The 16,687-nt window shown below is 55.3% G+C and overlaps 1 protein-coding gene across 1 annotated transcript; it reads right to left on the reverse strand.

The window, feature by feature from the left end:
• Positions 1-15,386: 15,386 nt before the first annotated feature.
• LOC148957732 (uncharacterized) lies at positions 15,387-16,296 on the reverse strand. Its single transcript, XM_089114681.1, has 2 exons — positions 16,291-16,296; positions 15,387-16,005 (listed from the first exon to the last, which is right to left on the reverse strand). The coding sequence occupies exons 1-2, from the start codon at positions 16,294-16,296 to the stop codon at positions 15,490-15,492; spliced, it is 522 nt and encodes a 173-aa protein (XP_088970807.1). The 3' UTR covers positions 15,387-15,489.
• Positions 16,297-16,687: the final 391 nt, after the last annotated feature.

A 16,687-nucleotide genomic window follows, 5' to 3' on the forward strand; every position in this document is an offset into this window, starting at 1 on the left:
AATTAGGATTAGGGTTAGAGATAGGGTTAGGTTTAGGGTTAGGGTTATGGTTAGGGTTAGGGTTGAAGATAATGCTAGGGTTAGGGTTAGGGTTAGGATTAGAGTTAAGGTCAGGGTTAGAGATAGGGTTTCAAAAACAAAATCAGAAATCGAAGGGTTTATATTGTATGGTTGAGATTTTAAAAAGAAACTATGAAACTAAGGATGAAGAAAAAATCAAAATTATCAAATAAAAAGTCGACCACACCAGAAAAACAAGTTTTTGGGACATTTGAAAAACATTTGAGTTCTTTAAAGCCGCCGAAAGTTTGAAGTTACAAAGTTTTTAAGGCAATATATTAAGCTGCAAATTGAAAACCAACATTTCAATTGTAAAAAAACATGAACCCAGTATTTTTCTCACAATTGCTGAATATATTTGAGGTTGCCGTACATTAAAAAATAAACTGTGAAGTTTCGGTTCCAGTAGCTTGCATAATTTCAGAGAATATTGCCCTGATACAACAATATATCAAGATTTTTGGATTCAAATACAAAATCGGAAATCGAAGGTTTTACTTGGAAAGGTTGAGATTTTACAAAAAAACTATGAAACCAAGGAACTAGGAAAATACAAAATTATCAATTACAAAGTCAACCAAATTAGAAAAACCAATCAATTTTCGAAGTCAGCAAATGTAAAGAAGCATCAACCAAATATTTTTCTAACAACTGCTGAATATATTTGAACCTGCCGTATCTTAAAGAAAAAACAGTTACATTTTGTTTTCAGTATCTTGCATAGTTTCAGAGAAAATTGCACTTATACAAAGATAAATCAAGAATTTTGATTTCAAATAAAAAATCAGAAATCAAAGGGTTCATTTTGTACGGTTGAGATTTTACAAGAAACTATAACACTAAGGTTAACGAAAAAATCAAAATTATCAATTAGAAGATCAACAAAACCAGAAGAACAAGTTTTTGGGGAATTAAAAAAAAACATTTAAGTTCTTTAAAGCTGCTAAAAGTTTGAATTTACAGAGTTTTTCAGGAAATATATTAAGCTGCAATTTGAAAACTGACATTTCAATTTTGTATAAAACATAAACAAAATATTTTTTTCACAATTGCTGACCATATTTGAGCTTGCTGTACAATAAAAAATAAACTTTGAAATTTCGGTTCCAGTATCTTGCATAGTTTCAGATAAAATTGCATTCATACAAAGATAAGTCAAGATTCTTGGTTTAAATACCAAAAAATAGAAATCGAAGGGTTAGGGTTAGGGTTAGAGTCAGGATTAGGGTAAGGATTGAGGTTAGGGTTTGGGAAGGAGTTTGGGATATGGTTAGAGTTTGGATTACTGTTAAGGTTAGGGCTAGGATTCAGGTTAGGGTTATTGTTAGGGTGAGTGTTAGGGCTAGGGTAACGGTTAAGGTTAGGGTTAGGGTAAGTGTTAGGGTTAGGGTTCCAGCACCAGCACTATCCAAAGCACCATCCTAAGCACAAGGACAGGAACAAGAGCCAGAAACAGCACCAGCACCAGCAAAAGCACTGGCACCAGCACCAGCACCAGCACCAGCACCAGCACCAGCACCAGCACAAGCACTAGCACCAGCTCAAGCACAAGCACCAGCACCAGCTCCTCCACTAGTACAGGCACCAGCACAAGCGCCAGCACCGGCAATAGCACCAGCACCAGCAACAGAACTTAAACCGGTAGAAGAACCAGCAGAAACACTAGCATAAGAGTAGGCACCGGCACAAGCACGAGCACAAGAGCTGGTAGGAGAACAAGAACCAGCACAAGCACTTTCAAATAGCACAAGCAACAGCACAAGCATCCGCACAAGCATCAGCACCAGCACAAGCACCAGCACCAACTCAAGCACCAACTCTAGCACCAGCACAAGCACCAGAACTATCACCAGCACCAGCAGGAGCACCAGCACAACCCTTAGCACCAACATAAGCAACAGGATAAGCATTAGCACCAGCACTATCACAAGAACCAGAACCAGTACCAGCAGGAGCACAAGTATCAAAAACAGGACAATCACAAGCTCCAGCAAAAGCACCAGCACCAGCACCAGCATAAGTACCAGCACCGGAACAAGCACCAGCACAAGCACCGGCACAAGCATAGGCACAAAAACCAGCATCAGTTGCGGTACCAGTACAAGCACCAGCATAAGCACCAGCACAAGCACCAGCACCTGCACCACCACCACCACCACTAAAAGCACTACCACTAGCACCAGCACAAGCACCAGCACAAGCACCAGCACAAGCACCAGCACAAGCACTAGTACAAGCACTAGCACAAGCATTTGGCATAGGCCCAAGAACCAGCACAAGCACTGGTACGAACAACAGCACCAACACTAGCTCCAGCACCAGCACCAGCACCAGCACTAACACAAGAATCAGAACCAGTACCAGCAGAAGCACAAGCACAAGCACCAAAAACAGCACAAGCATTAGTTCCATCACAAGCATCAGCACCAGCACCAACACAGGCAATAGCACCAGCACCAGCACCACCACCAGAATCACCACCAGCACCAGGCTAGGCACCAGGACAGGGAAAAGCGCCAGCACCAACACCAGCACCAGCCACAGCGCCAGCACCAGCACCAGCACCAGCGCCAGCGCCAGCACCAGCGCCAGCACCAGCGCCAGCACCAGCGCCAGCACCAGCGCCAGCACAAGCGCAAGCACCAGCGCCAGCACCAGCGCAAGCACCAGCGCCAGCACCAGCGCCAGCACCAGCGCCAGCACCAGCGCCAGCACCAGCGCCAGCACCAGCGCCAGCATCAGCACCAGCACAAGCGCCAGCAGCAGTGCCAGCACCAGTGCCAGCACCAGCACCAGCACCAGCACCAGCACCAGCGCCAGCACCAGCGCCAGCACCAGCGCCAGCACCAGCACCAGCGCCAGCACCAGTGCCAGCACCAGCGCCAGCAGCAGTGCCAGCACCAGGACCAGCACCAGCGCCAGCACCAGCGCCAGCACCAGTGCCAGCACCAGTGCCATCACCAGTGCCAGCACCAGTGCCAGCACCAGTGCCAGCACCAGCGCCAGCACCAGCGCCAGCACCAGCGCCAGCACCAGCGCCAGCACCAGCGCCAGCACCAGCGCCAGCACCAGCGCCAGCACCAGTGCCAGCACCAGTGCCAGCACCAGTGCCAGCACCAGTGCCAGCACCAGTGCCAGCACCAGTGCCAGCACCAGTGCCAGCACCATTGCCAGCACCAGTGCCAGCACCAGTGCTAGCACCAGTGGCAGCACCAGTGCCAGCACCAGTGCCAGCACCAGTGCCAGCACCAGTGCCAGCACCAGTGCCAGCACCAGTGCCAGCACCAGTGCCAGCACCAGTGCCAGCACCAGCGCCAGCACCAGCGCCAGCACCAGTGCCAGCACCAGCGCCAGCACCAGTGCCAGCACCAGCGCCAGCACCAGCGCCAGCACCAGCGCCAGCACCAGTGCCAGCACCAGTGCCAGTGCCAGCACCACTGCCAGCACCAGTGCCAGCACCATTGCCAGCACCAGTGCCAGCACCAGTGCCAGCACCAGTGCCAGCACCAGTGCCAGCACCAGTGCCAGCACCAGTGCCAGCACCAGTGCCAGCACCAGTGCCAGCACTAGTGCCAGCACCAGTGCCAGCACCAGTGCCAGCACCAGTGCCAGCACCAGTGCCAGCACCAGCGCCAGCACCAGTGCCAGCACCAGCGCCAGCACCAGCGCCAGCACCAGCGCCAGCACCAGTGCCAGTGCCAGCACCACTGCCAGCACCAGCACCAGCACCAGTGCCAGCACCAGTGCCAGCACCAGTGCCAGCACCAGTGCCAGCACCAGTGCCAGCACCATTGCCAGCACCAGTGCCAGCACCAGTGCTAGCACCAGTGGCAGCACCAGTGCCAGCACCAGTGCCAGCACCAGTGCCAGCACCAGTGCCAGCACCAGTGCCAGCACCAGTGCCAGCACCAGTGCCAGCACCAGTGCCAGCACCAGCGCCAGCACCAGCGCCAGCACCAGTGCCAGCACCAGCGCCAGCACCAGTGCCAGCACCAGCGCCAGCACCAGCGCCAGCACCAGCGCCAGCACCAGTGCCAGCACCAGTGCCAGTGCCAGCACCACTGCCAGCACCAGTGCCAGCACCATTGCCAGCACCAGTGCCAGCACCAGTGCCAGCACCAGTGCCAGCACCAGTGCCAGCACCAGTGCCAGCACCAGTGCCAGCACCAGTGCCAGCACCAGTGCCAGCACTAGTGCCAGCACCAGTGCCAGCACCAGTGCCAGCACCAGTGCCAGCACCAGTGCCAGCACCAGCGCCAGCACCAGTGCCAGCACCAGCGCCAGCACCAGCGCCAGCACCAGCGCCAGCACCAGTGCCAGTGCCAGCACCACTGCCAGCACCAGCACCAGCACCAGCATCAGCGCCAGCACCAGCATCAGCACCAGCATCAGCACTAGCGCCAGCACCAGCACTAGCACAAGCTCCAGCACAAGCTCCAGCACCAGCATCAACACAGGCACAAGTACCAGAACCAGCCCTAGCACTAGTACAAGCACCAGCACAAGCACCGGCACCAGCACCAGCTCCAACACCAGCTCTAGTATTAGAACAGACACCAGCTCAAACGCTGGCACCTGCCCAGGTTCCAGCACCAATTCAGGCACCAGCACAGGCACCAGCACAAGCACCGGAACCACTACCAGGACCACCACCAGCACCAGTACCATCCTAAGCACCAGGACAGGAACAAGAGCTAGCACCAGCAAAATTACCAGCACAGGCACTGGGTCAAGCACCAGCACCACCACCACCACCACAACCAGCACAACCACCAGCACAAGCAAGCACCAGTCTAAGCACCAGGACAGGAACAAGCGCCCGCACCAGCTCCAGCACCAGTACAGGCACAATCACAAGCGCCAGCACAAGCCTAAGGACCACCATTAGCACCAGCATCACTAAGCACGAGGACAGGCACAAGCGGCAGCATCAGCACAAACACCACCAACAGCAAAAGCAATGCCACAGGCACCAGAACAAGCGCATACACCGGACCAGGCACTAGCACCAGCACAAGCAACGGCACAAGGACGGGCACTAGCACCAGCACTAGCTCCAGAACCAGCACCAGCTCCAGCAATATTACAGGCACCAGCATAGGCACCAGCATCAGCACAAGCACCAGGTCCAGCACAAGCACCAGCACCAGAACCAGAACCAGAACCAGCACTAGCACTAGTACATGCACCAACACAAGCACAAGGACCAGAACGTCCCAAGCTACAGCAAGACCAACGGTACAAGAATAAGCTTTACAACCAGTGCCAGCACCAGATCTATCACAAGTACAGGCACCAGCAGAAGCACCAGCAGAAGCACCAGCACCAAATTCACCACCAGCACCAGCACAAGCATCAGCAGCAGCACAAGCATCAGCACCAATACAAGCACCAGCATGAGAACCTGCACTGGCCCAAGTTCCAGCACAAGAACCGGTACGAGAACAAGCACAAGCACCAGCACCATCACCAGCTCTAGCACTAGCACAGGCACCAGCAAAGGCACCATCACGAGCTCCAGCACTAGCACTAACACCACCACCAGCACCAGCACCAGCACCAGCCTAGGCACCAGGACAGACCCAAGCAACGACGCAAGCTTGCACCAGTGCCAGCACCAGTGCCAGCACCAGTGCCAGCACCAGTGCCAGCACCAGTGCCAGCACCAGTGCCAGCACCAGTGCCAGCACCAGTGCCAGCACCAGTGCCAGCACCAGTGCCAGCACCAGTGCCAGCACCATTGCCAGCACCAGTGCCAGCACCAGTGCTAGCACCAGTGGCAGCACCAGTGGCATCACCAGTGCCAGCACCAGTGCCAGCACCAGTGCCAGCACCAGTGCCAGCACCAGTGCCAGCACCAGTGCCAGCACCAGTGCCAGCACCAGTGCCAGCACCAGCGTCAGCACCAGCGCCAGCACCAGCGCCAGCACCAGTGCCAGTGCCAGCACCACTGCCAGCACCAGCGCCAGCACCAGCATCAGCGCCAGCACCAGCATCAGCACCAGCATCAGCACTAGCGCCAGCACCAGCACTAGCACAAGCTCCAGCACAAGCTCCAGCACCAGCATCAACACAGGCACAAGTACCAGAACCAGCCCTAGCACTAGTACAAGCACCAGCACAAGCACCGGCACCAGCACCAGCTCCAACACCAGCTCTAGTATTAGAACAGACACCAGCTCAAACGCCGGCACCTGCCCAGGCTCCAGCACCAATTCAGGCACCAGCACAGGCACCAGCACAAGCACCGGAACCACTACCAGGACCACCACCAGCACCAGTACCATCCTAAGCACCAGGACAGGAACAAGAGCCAGCACCAGCAAAATTACCAGCACAGGCACTGGGTCAAGCACCAGCACCAGCACCACCACCACAACCAGCACAACCACCAGCACAAGCAAGCACCAGTCGAAGCACCAGGACAGGAACAAGCGCCCGCACCAGCTCCAGCACCAGTACAGGCACAATCACAAGGGCCAGCACAAGCCTAAGGACCACCATTAGCACCAGCATCACTAAGCACGAGGACAGGCACAAGCGGCAGCATCAGCACAAACACCACCAACAGCAAAAGCAATGCCACAGGCACCAGAACAAGCGCATACACCGGACCAGGCACTAGCACCAGCACAAGCAACGGCACAAGGACGGGCACTAGCACCAGCACTAGCTCCAGAACCAGCACCAGCTCCAGCAATATTACAGGCACCAGCATAGGCACCAGCATCAGCACAAGCACCAGGTCCAGCACAAGCACCAGCACCAGAACCAGAACCAGAACCAGCACTAGCACTAGTACATGCACCAACACAAGCACAAGGACCAGAACGTCCCAAGCTACAGCAAGACCAACGGTACAAGAATAAGCTTTACAACCAGTGCCAGCACCAGATCTATCACAAGTACAGGCACCAGCAGAAGCACCAGCAGAAGCACCAGCACCAAATTCACCACCAGCACCAGCACAAGCATCAGCAGCAGCACAAGCATCAGCACCAATACAAGCACCAGCATGAGAACCTGCACTGGCCCAAGTTCCAGCACAAGAACCGGTACGAGAACAAGCACAAGCACCAGCACCATCACCAGCTCTAGCACTAGCACAGGCACCAGCAAAGGCACCATCACGAGCTCCAGCACTAGCACTAACACCACCACCAGCACCAGCACCAGCACCAGCCTAGGCACCAGGACAGACCCAAGCAACGACGCAAGCTTCAGCACTAACACCAATCCCATCACAAGCAGAAGCACGAGTACCAGCACCAGCTCCAGCTCCAGCACCAGCCAGGTATAAGCACCAACACAAGCACAAGCCCAAGCAACAGCACCACTACCAGCCTCAGCTCCAGCTTTAGTACCGGCCACACCAAAGGCACCAGCACAGCCACCAGTACCACCACCAACACCAACACCACCACCAGAACGGCCTAAGATCCAGGACAGGCACTGGCACTGGCCAAAGCTCCAGCACAAGCTTGATAACGAGCACAAGCGCCAGCACCAGCATCAGCACCAATACCACCACCACCACCAGCATTATTACCACCCCCAGAACCAGCACAGGCACCAGCACCAATACAACCGCTAGCACCAGCAACAGCTCCAGCAGCAACACCAGCACAAACACCGGAACGAGAACCAGAAGAATCACCAGCACCAACACCAATACTACCATCAGCACCAATACCACCAGTAGCACCAGCACAGGCACAAGCACCAGCACCAGCTCCAGCACTAGCTCCAGCACCAGCACCAGCACTAGTACAGGCACCAGCTCCAGCACTAAAACAGGCACCAGGACAAGCACAAGGACAGGCACAGAGACAGGCACTAGGACAGGCACCAGTATCAGCACCAGCACCAGCCTAAGCACCAGGACAGGCACAAGCGCCGGCACCAGCACCAGCACCAGAACAAGCACTGGGTCCAATACAAGTAACAGCACTACCACCAGCATCAGCACCGTCACCTGTACAAGCACCAGCACAAGCACCAGCACAAGCACCAGCACAAACACCAGCACAAGGAACAGCACAAGGAACAGCAACGCCACCAGTACCAGCAGCACCACCAGTGTCAGCACCACCATCAACACCACCACAAGCACCACCACCAGCATCAGCACAAGGACAGGCACAAGCACCAGCACCAGCATCAGCAAAAGCAACGACACAAGCACCTGCACAAGCACAAGCCCAAGCAACAGCACCAACACGAGCACCAGCACCAGCCTAGGCACCAGCACCAGCAACAGATCCAGGACAGGCACTAGCACGAGCAACAGCACCTTCACCACCACAGCACAGGCACAAGAAAAACCACAAGCACCAGTTCCGGCACAAGCACAAGTACCAGCACCAGCAGAAGCACAGGCACCAAAACTAGCACCAGCACCCACAATAGCACAGGCACAAGCACCGGCCCAAGCATCGTCACAAGAACCGTTACGATCACCAGCAAGAAAAACCTGCTCCTTGCAGCAAAAAAAAAGATTGCTAATTGACAATTCATTTTAGGGAATTTAACATGGCACCGGCACGAGCACCAGCACCAACACCAGCATCAGCACCAGCACTAACACGAGCACCGGAACCAGCAGAAGCAAAAGCACCTGCATAAGCAACAGGACCATCACAAGAACAGGCAACAGCTCCAGCACAAGCCCCAGCACCAGCACTAGCACTAGCACCAGCACCAGCACTAGTACAAGCAGTTGCACTAGTACAAGCACCAGCACCAGAACCAGCACTAGCAGTAGTACATGCACTAGCACAAGCACCGGCCCATGCTCCAGCACAACCAACGGTACAAGAAACAGCTTTAGAACCAGTGCCAGCACCAGCACCAGATCCATCACTAGTATAGGCACCAGCATAGGGACCATCAGGAGCTGCTGCACCGGCACCAAATTCTCCACCAGCACCAGCACCAGCACCACCACCAGCACCACCACCAGCACCACCACCAGCACCACCACCAGCACCACCACCAGCAATATTACTAAGCACCAGGACAGGCACAAGAGCCAGCACCAGCACCAGCACTAACCCAAGCAACATCACAAGTACTTGCAATAATACAAGAGCCGGCACTTGCCCAAACTCCTGCACAAAAGCCGGTACAAGCACTAGCACAAGCACAAGCAGAAGCATCATTACCAGCATCAGCTCCAGCACCAGCAGCGGTACAAGTACCAACACAACCACAAGAACATGCACCAGCACCAGTACCAGAACTAGTACAGGCACTATCACAAGCGCAGGCACCTGATACAGCGCAAACACTAGCACCAGTACCAGCACCAATACCACCAACACCACCAACACAGGCACCAGCACCAGCACCAGCACTAGCACAAACAACAGCACCAGCACCAGCATCAGCCTAAGCACTAGGACAGGCACAAGCGCCAGAACCAGCATCAGCACTAACACCAGCACCAGCTAAAGCACTAGCAATAGTACAAGAGCCGGCACTTGCCCAAGCTGCAATACAAACACCGGTACGAGCAATAGCACAAGAGCAAGCACAAGCGCCAGCACCAGAACCGTCACCAGAACCAGCACCATTTCCAGCACTAGTACAGGCACCAGTACAAGAGCCTGCACCGGCCCAGGCACCAGAACAAGCACTACCACCAGCAAAAGCACCCGGTCCAGCACAAGCTCCAGAACCGCCACCAGCAGCAGCACCACCACCAGCAACAGCACCAGCCTAATTACCAGGAGAGGCACAAGCGCCAGCATCAGTAAAAGCAACGGGACAGGCACAAGCAGCAGGACCAGCACCAACACCAGCAAAGAACTGGGTCAAGCTCAAATACCAGGACCACCACCAGCACCAGCACCACCACAGCACCACCACCAGCACCGACATTAGCCTAAGCACCAGGACAGGCACAAGCGCTAGCATAAAAAATGCATTGACACCAGCACCAGCACCAACACCATCACAAGAACCAGCACCAGTACCAGCTCCACCAGCAGCACCAGCATCAGCTCCAGCATTAGAACAGCCACCAGAAAAAGCGCCGGCACCAGCCCAGGCTCCAGCACTATTTCAGGCCCCAGCACAGGCACCAGCACCAGTAGAAGCACCAGGACCAATACCACCACCAGCACAACCACTTGCACTAGTACAAGAGCCCGCACTTGCCCAAGCCCCAACACAAACTCCGGTACGAGCACAAACACAAGCACAAGCACCAGAACCAGCACCAGCTCCAGCACCGGTACAAGCACCAGCACAAGCACAAGCACAATCACAAGCACAAACACTAGCACCAGCAGTAATACAGGCACTAGCACAAGCGCTGGGACTGGCCCAGGCACCAGCACAAGAACCAGCACCTGCACAGGCACCAGTCCAGGCACCAGCACTACTAACACCAGCACCAGCACCAACAAAAGCACAAGTATCAGCACCAGCAACAGCACAAGCACCAGTATCAGCAACAGCACCAGCAGCAGCTCCAGCAGCAGCCCCAGCGCCAGCATCAGCACCAGCACTAGCATCAGCACCAGAACCAGCACAAGAACCGGCATGGGCACCAGCCCAAGCTCCAGCGTCAGCATAAGTATCATTATCAACACCAGCACCAGCACCAGCAAAAGCACCAGTATCAGCACCAGCAACAGCACAAGCACAAGCACCAGAACCAGCACCAGCTCCAGCACCGGTACAAGCACCAGCACAAGCACAAGCACAAGCACAAGCACAAACACTAGCACCAGCAGTAATACAGGCACTAGCACAAGCGCTGGGACTGGCCCAGGCACCAGCACAAGAACCAGCACCTGCACAGGCACCAGTCCAGGCACCAGCACTACTAACACCAGCACCAGCACCAACAAAAGCACAAGTATCAGCACCAGCAACAGCACAAGCACCAGTATCAGCAACAGCACCAGCAGCAGCTCCAGCAGCAGCCCCAGCACCAGCATCAGCACCAGCACTAGCATCAGCACCAGAACCAGCACAAGAACCGGCATGGGCACCAGCCCAAGCTCCAGCGTCAGCATAAGTATCATTATCAACACCAGCACCAGCACCAGCAAAAGCACCAGTATCAGCACCAGCACCAGCACCAGCACGAGCTCCAGCACCAGCTCCGGCTCCAGCTCCAGCTCCAGCTCCAGCACTAGTAAAGGCACCAGTAAAGCACCAGCACCAGTAAAAGCACCAGCACCAGCACAAGCACCGGTTCCAGCACAAGCCTTGGCACCAGAACCAGCACCAGCACAACCAGAAGCACCACCACCACCACCACCAGCAGCCTAAACAACAGGTCAAGCAGAAGCAACAGGACCAGCACCAACACAAGCAGCATCACAAGCAATTGGACCAGCACAAGAGCCTGCACCAGCACCAACACCAGCACCAGCATAAGCACAGAAAACAGCACCAGCATCTCCACCAGCAACAGCACTAGCACCATAACCAGCAGCAGGTCCGGCAATAGTACAGGCACCAGCACAGGCACCAACACCAGCACCAGCACTAACACCACCACCTGCACTAAAACTAGCCTAAGCACCAGGACAGGCACAAGCTACTGCACCACCACATCAGCAACAGCACCAGCTCCAGCAGTAGCATCAGCACCAGCACCAGCACCAGCCTAAGCCTCAGCACCAGCACTAGCACTAGTACAAGAACCAGCACAAGCACCTGTATCAGCACCAGCACCAGCACCAGCACCAGCACTAACACCACCACCTGCACTAAAACTAGCCTAAGCACCAGGACAGGCACAAGCTACTGCACCACCACATCAGCAACAGCACCAGCTCCAGCAGTAGCATCAGCACCAGCACCAGCCTAAGCCTCAGCACCAGCACTAGCACTAGTACAAGAACCAGCACAAGCACCTGTATCAGCACCAGCACCAGCACCAGCACCAGCACCAGCAGCAGCACCAACACCAGCTACAGCACCAGCACAAGCATCAGCACAAGCACTAGCTCCTGCCTAAGCACCAGGACAGGCACAAGCGCCAGCATCAGCAAAAGCGCCGGCACCAGCCCAGGCTCCAGCACTTATTCAGGCACCAGCACAGGCACCAGCACAAGCACTAGGACCAATAACACCTCCACCTCCAGCACCAGCACAGGCACCAGCACCAGCACCAGCTCCAGCATTAGCACCAGCACCAGCACAAGCTTCATCGCCAGCACAAGCACTTGCACCAGTACAAGATCTGGCAGTGGCCTAAGCTCCAGCACAAACACAGATACGAGCACCAGCACCAGCACAGGCACCAGCACCAGCACCAGCTCCAGCATTAGCACCAGCACCAGCACAAGCTTCATCACCAGCACAAGCACTTGCACTAGTACAAGATATGGCAGTGGCCTAAGCTCCAGCACAAACACAGATACGAGCACCAGCACAAGCACAGGCACCAGCACCGGTACAAGCACAGGCACCAGTTCCAGCACCAGCACCAGCACCAGCACCAGCACCAGCACAAGCACCAGCACCAGTACTAGCACTAGCACATGCACAAGCACAAGCACAAGCACCAGCACAAGCACCAGCACAAGCACCGGTACCAGCACAAGCACTTGTACAAGCACAAGCACCTGCACTAAAACCAGCACAAGCACCAGCACCAGCACCAGCACCAGCACTAGTACAAGCACCATAACGAGCGTCGCTAACAGCCCAGGAACCAGCCTAAGCACCAGGAGAGGCACAAGCGCTAGTACTAATACCAATACCAGCACCAGATCAATAACTAGTACAGGAACCAGCACAAGCACCGACACCTGCCCAGGACCCAGCTCAAGCACCAGCACCAGCACAAGCACTGGATCCAGTACAAGTTCCAGCACTAAAACCAGCACCACCACCAGCAACATCACCAGCACCAGCACCAGTACAGGCAAAAACGCAAGCAGCAGCACCAACACAAGCAACGGTATAAGCACCAGCATCAGGCCCAGCAACAGCACTAGCACCTGAACCAGAACCAGAACCAGGACAAGCTCCAGCACTAGTACAGGCACCAGTACAGGCTCCAGCACCAGCACCAGCTCCAGTACTAGTACAGGCACAAGGTGCTGGTGCCGGTGCTGGAGCTTGTGCTGGTGGTCATACCGGTTCTTGTGCTGGTTCTGGTGCTTTTGCTTGGGCTGGTGCTAGTGCTGGTGCGGATGCTGATGCTGGTGCTGGTGCTGGTGGTGGTGCTGTTGCTGGTGTTGGTGCCAGTGCTGGTGCCTGTGCTGGTGAACGTGCTGGGGCATGTGCTGGTGCCTGTACTAGTGCTGGAGCTGGTGCTGGTGCTGTAGCTTGTGTTTGTGGTGGTGCTCGTATCTTTGTTTGTGCTAAAGCTTGGGCTAGTGCCGGCTCTTGTTCTAGTGCAAGTGCTTGTGCTGGTGCTGGTGCTAGTGCTGGTGCTGATGCTTGTCCTGGTGTTGATGCTGGTTCTGGTGCTATATCTGGTGCTGGTGCTAGTGCTGGTACTGGTGCTGGTGGTTGTGCCTGTCCTAGTGCCAGTGCTGGTGCTGTTGCTGGTGCTGGTTTGTTGGTGCTAGTGCTGGTGCCTGTCCTGGGGCTTAGGCTGGTGCTGGTGCTTTTGCTTTCAATGTTGCTGGTTTGGTTGCTGATGCTGGTGCTAGTTCTTGTGCTGGTGCTGGTTCTGGTGCTGGTGGTTGTGCTGGTGCTGATGCTGATGCTGATACTGATGCTGGTTCTGATGCTGGTGCTGGTGCTGGTGCTTATGCGGATGCTGATACTGATGCTGATGCTGGTTCTGGTTCTGGTGCTTGGTACTAGTGCTGGTGCTGGGGCTGCTGCTGGTGCTGGTGCTAGTGCTTGTGCTGGTTCTTGTGTTGCTGCTGTGCTGTTGCTGGTTCTGAAGCTGGTGCTTGTGCTTGTGTTGGTGCCTGTGCTGATGTTGGTGCTGGTGCAATTGCTGGACACAGTGTTTGTGCTGGTGCTGGTTTTCGTGCTGTTGCTTGTGCTGCTGTTTGTAGTGGCACTTGTGCAGGTGCATTTACTGATCTTGGAGCTGGTGATGGTGCTGTTGCTTGTCATGGTGCCCCGGTCGTTGCTGGCGCTTGTGCTGGTGCCTGTATTAGTGCTGGAGATTGGGTTGGTGCCGGCGCTTTTGCTGATGCCTGTACTAGTGCTGGAGCTGGTGCTTGTGCTGGTGCCTGTGCTGGTGCCTGTGCTGGTGCCTGTGCTGGTGCCTGTACTAGTGCTGGAGCTTGTCCTGGTTCTGGTTCTGGTTCAGGTGCTAGTGCTGTTGCTGGGCCTGATGCTGGTGCTTGTACCGTTGCTTGTGTTGGTGCTGCTGCTGGCGTCTTTGCCTGTACTTGTGCTGGTGCTGGTGATGTTGCTGGTGGTGGTGCTGGCTTTAGTGCTTGAACTAGTACTGGATCCAGTGCTTGTGCTGCTGCTGGTGCTGGTGCTGGTGCTGGTGCTGGTACTGGTGCCATTGCTTTTGTTGATGCTGGCGCTTGTGCCTGGCCTGGTGCTTAGGCGGAAGCTTGTGCTGTTGGTGGTGCTGTGGTTGTGCTGGTGCTGGTGGTGGTGCTTGTGCTTCTGCTTGACCCAGTGCTTCTGTTGGTGTTGGTGCTGGTGCTGGCGCTTGTGCCTATTTTTGTGCCTGTGCTGGTGCCTGTACTAATGCTGATGCTGGTGCTGGTGCCTGTGCCGTTGCTTTTGCTGATGCTTAAGCTTGTGCCTGTCCTGGTGCTTGGGCGGGTACTGGTGATGGTGCTGGTGCTATTGCGGGAGGTGGTGATGGTTCTTGTGCTGGACCCGATGCTTTTGTTGGTACTGGTGCTGGTTCTTGTTCTGGTGTCTGGGCCGGTACTGGCGCTTGTGCTGATGCCTGTATTAGTGCTGGAGATTGGGTTGGCTCCGGCGCTTTTGCTGGTGCCTGTACTAGTACTGGAGCTGGTGCTGGTGCTGGAGCCTGTACTGGTGCCTGTACTAGTGCTGGAGCTTGTCCTGGTTCTGGTTCTGGTTCAGGTGCTAGTGTTGTTGCTGGGCCTGATGCTGGTGCTTGTACCGTTGCTTGTGTTGGTGCTGCTGCTGGCGTTTTTGCCTGTACTTGTGCTGGTGCTGGTGATGTTGCTGGTGGTAGTGCTGGCTTTAGTGCTTGAACTAGTACTGGATCCAGTGCTTGTGCTGCTGCTGGTGCTGGTGCTGGTGCTGGTGCTGGTACTGGTGCCATTGCTTTTGTTGATGCTGGCGCTTGTGCCTGGCCTGGTGCTTAGGCGGAAGCTGGTGCTGTTGGTGGTGCTGTGGTTGTGCTGGTGCTGGTGGTGGTGCTTGTGCTTCTGCTTGACCCAGTGCTTCTGTTGGTGTTGGTGCTGGTGCTGGCGCTTGTGCCTATTTTTGTGCCTGTGCTGGTGCCTGTACTAATGCTGATGCTGGTGCTGGTGCCTGTGCCGTTGCTTTTGCTGATGCTTAAGCTTGTGCCTGTCCTGGTGCTTGGGCGGGTACTGGTGATGGTGCTGGTGCTATTGCGGGAGGTGGTGATGGTTCTTGTGCTGGACCCGATGCTTTTGTTGGTACTGGTGCTGGTTCTTGTTCTGGTGTCTGGGCCGGTACTGGCGCTTGTGCTGATGCCTGTATTAGTGCTGGAGATTGGGTTGGCTCCGGCGCTTTTGCTGGTGCCTGTACTAGTACTGGAGCTGGTGCTGGTGCTGGAGCCTGTACTGGTGCCTGTACTAGTGCTGGAGCTTGTCCTGGTTCTGGTTCTGGTTCAGGTGCTAGTGTTGTTGCTGGGCCTGATGCTGGTGCTTGTACCGTTGCTTGTGTTGGTGCTGCTGCTGGCGTTTTTGCCTGTACTGGTGCTGGTGCTGGTGATGTTGCTGGTGGTGGTGCTGGTTTTAGTGCTGGAACTTGTACTGGATCCAGTGCTTGTGCTGGTGCTGGTGCTTGAGCTGGGTCCTGGGCAGGTGTCGGTGCTTGTGCTGGTTCCTGTACTAGTTATTGATCTGGTGCTGGTATTGGTATTAGTACTAGCGCTTGTGCCTCTCCTGGTGCTTAGGCTGGTTCCTGGGCTGTTAGCGACGCTCGTTATGGTGCTTGTACTAGTGCTGGTGCTGGTGCTGGTGCTGGTGCTTGTGCTGGTTTTAGTGCAGGTGCTTGTGCTTGTACAATTGCTTGTGCTGGTGCTGGAACTGGTGCTTGTGCTTGTACCGGTGCTGGTGCTTGTGCTTGTGCTGGTGCTCGTATCTGTGTTTGTGCTGGAGCTTAGGCCACTGCCATATCTTGTACTAGTGCAAGTGCTTGTGCTGGTGATGAAGCTTGTGCTGGTGCTGGTGCTAATGCTGGAGCTGGTGCTGGTGCTGGTGCCTGTGCTGGTGCTGGTGCTCGTATCTGTGTTTGTGCTGGAGCTTAGGCCACTGCCAGATCTTGTACTGGTGCAAGTGCTTGTGCTGGTGATGAAGCTTGTGCTGGTGCTGGTGCTAATGCTGGAGCTGGTGCTGGTGCTGGTGCCTGTGCTGGTGCTGGAGGTGGAGGTGTTATTGGTCCTAGTGCTTGTGCTGGTGCCTGTGCTGGTGCCTGAATAAGTGCTGGAGCCTGGGCTGGTGCCGGCGCTTTTGCTGATGCTGGCGCTTGTGCCTGTCCTGGTGCTTAGGCAGGAGCTGGTGCTTGT

Source organism: Rhopilema esculentum, chromosome 20 (genome assembly GCF_057945365.1).
Source record: "Rhopilema esculentum isolate cy_ngs chromosome 20, ASM5794536v1, whole genome shotgun sequence".
Taxonomy (NCBI): Eukaryota; Metazoa; Cnidaria; class Scyphozoa; order Rhizostomeae; family Rhizostomatidae; genus Rhopilema; species Rhopilema esculentum.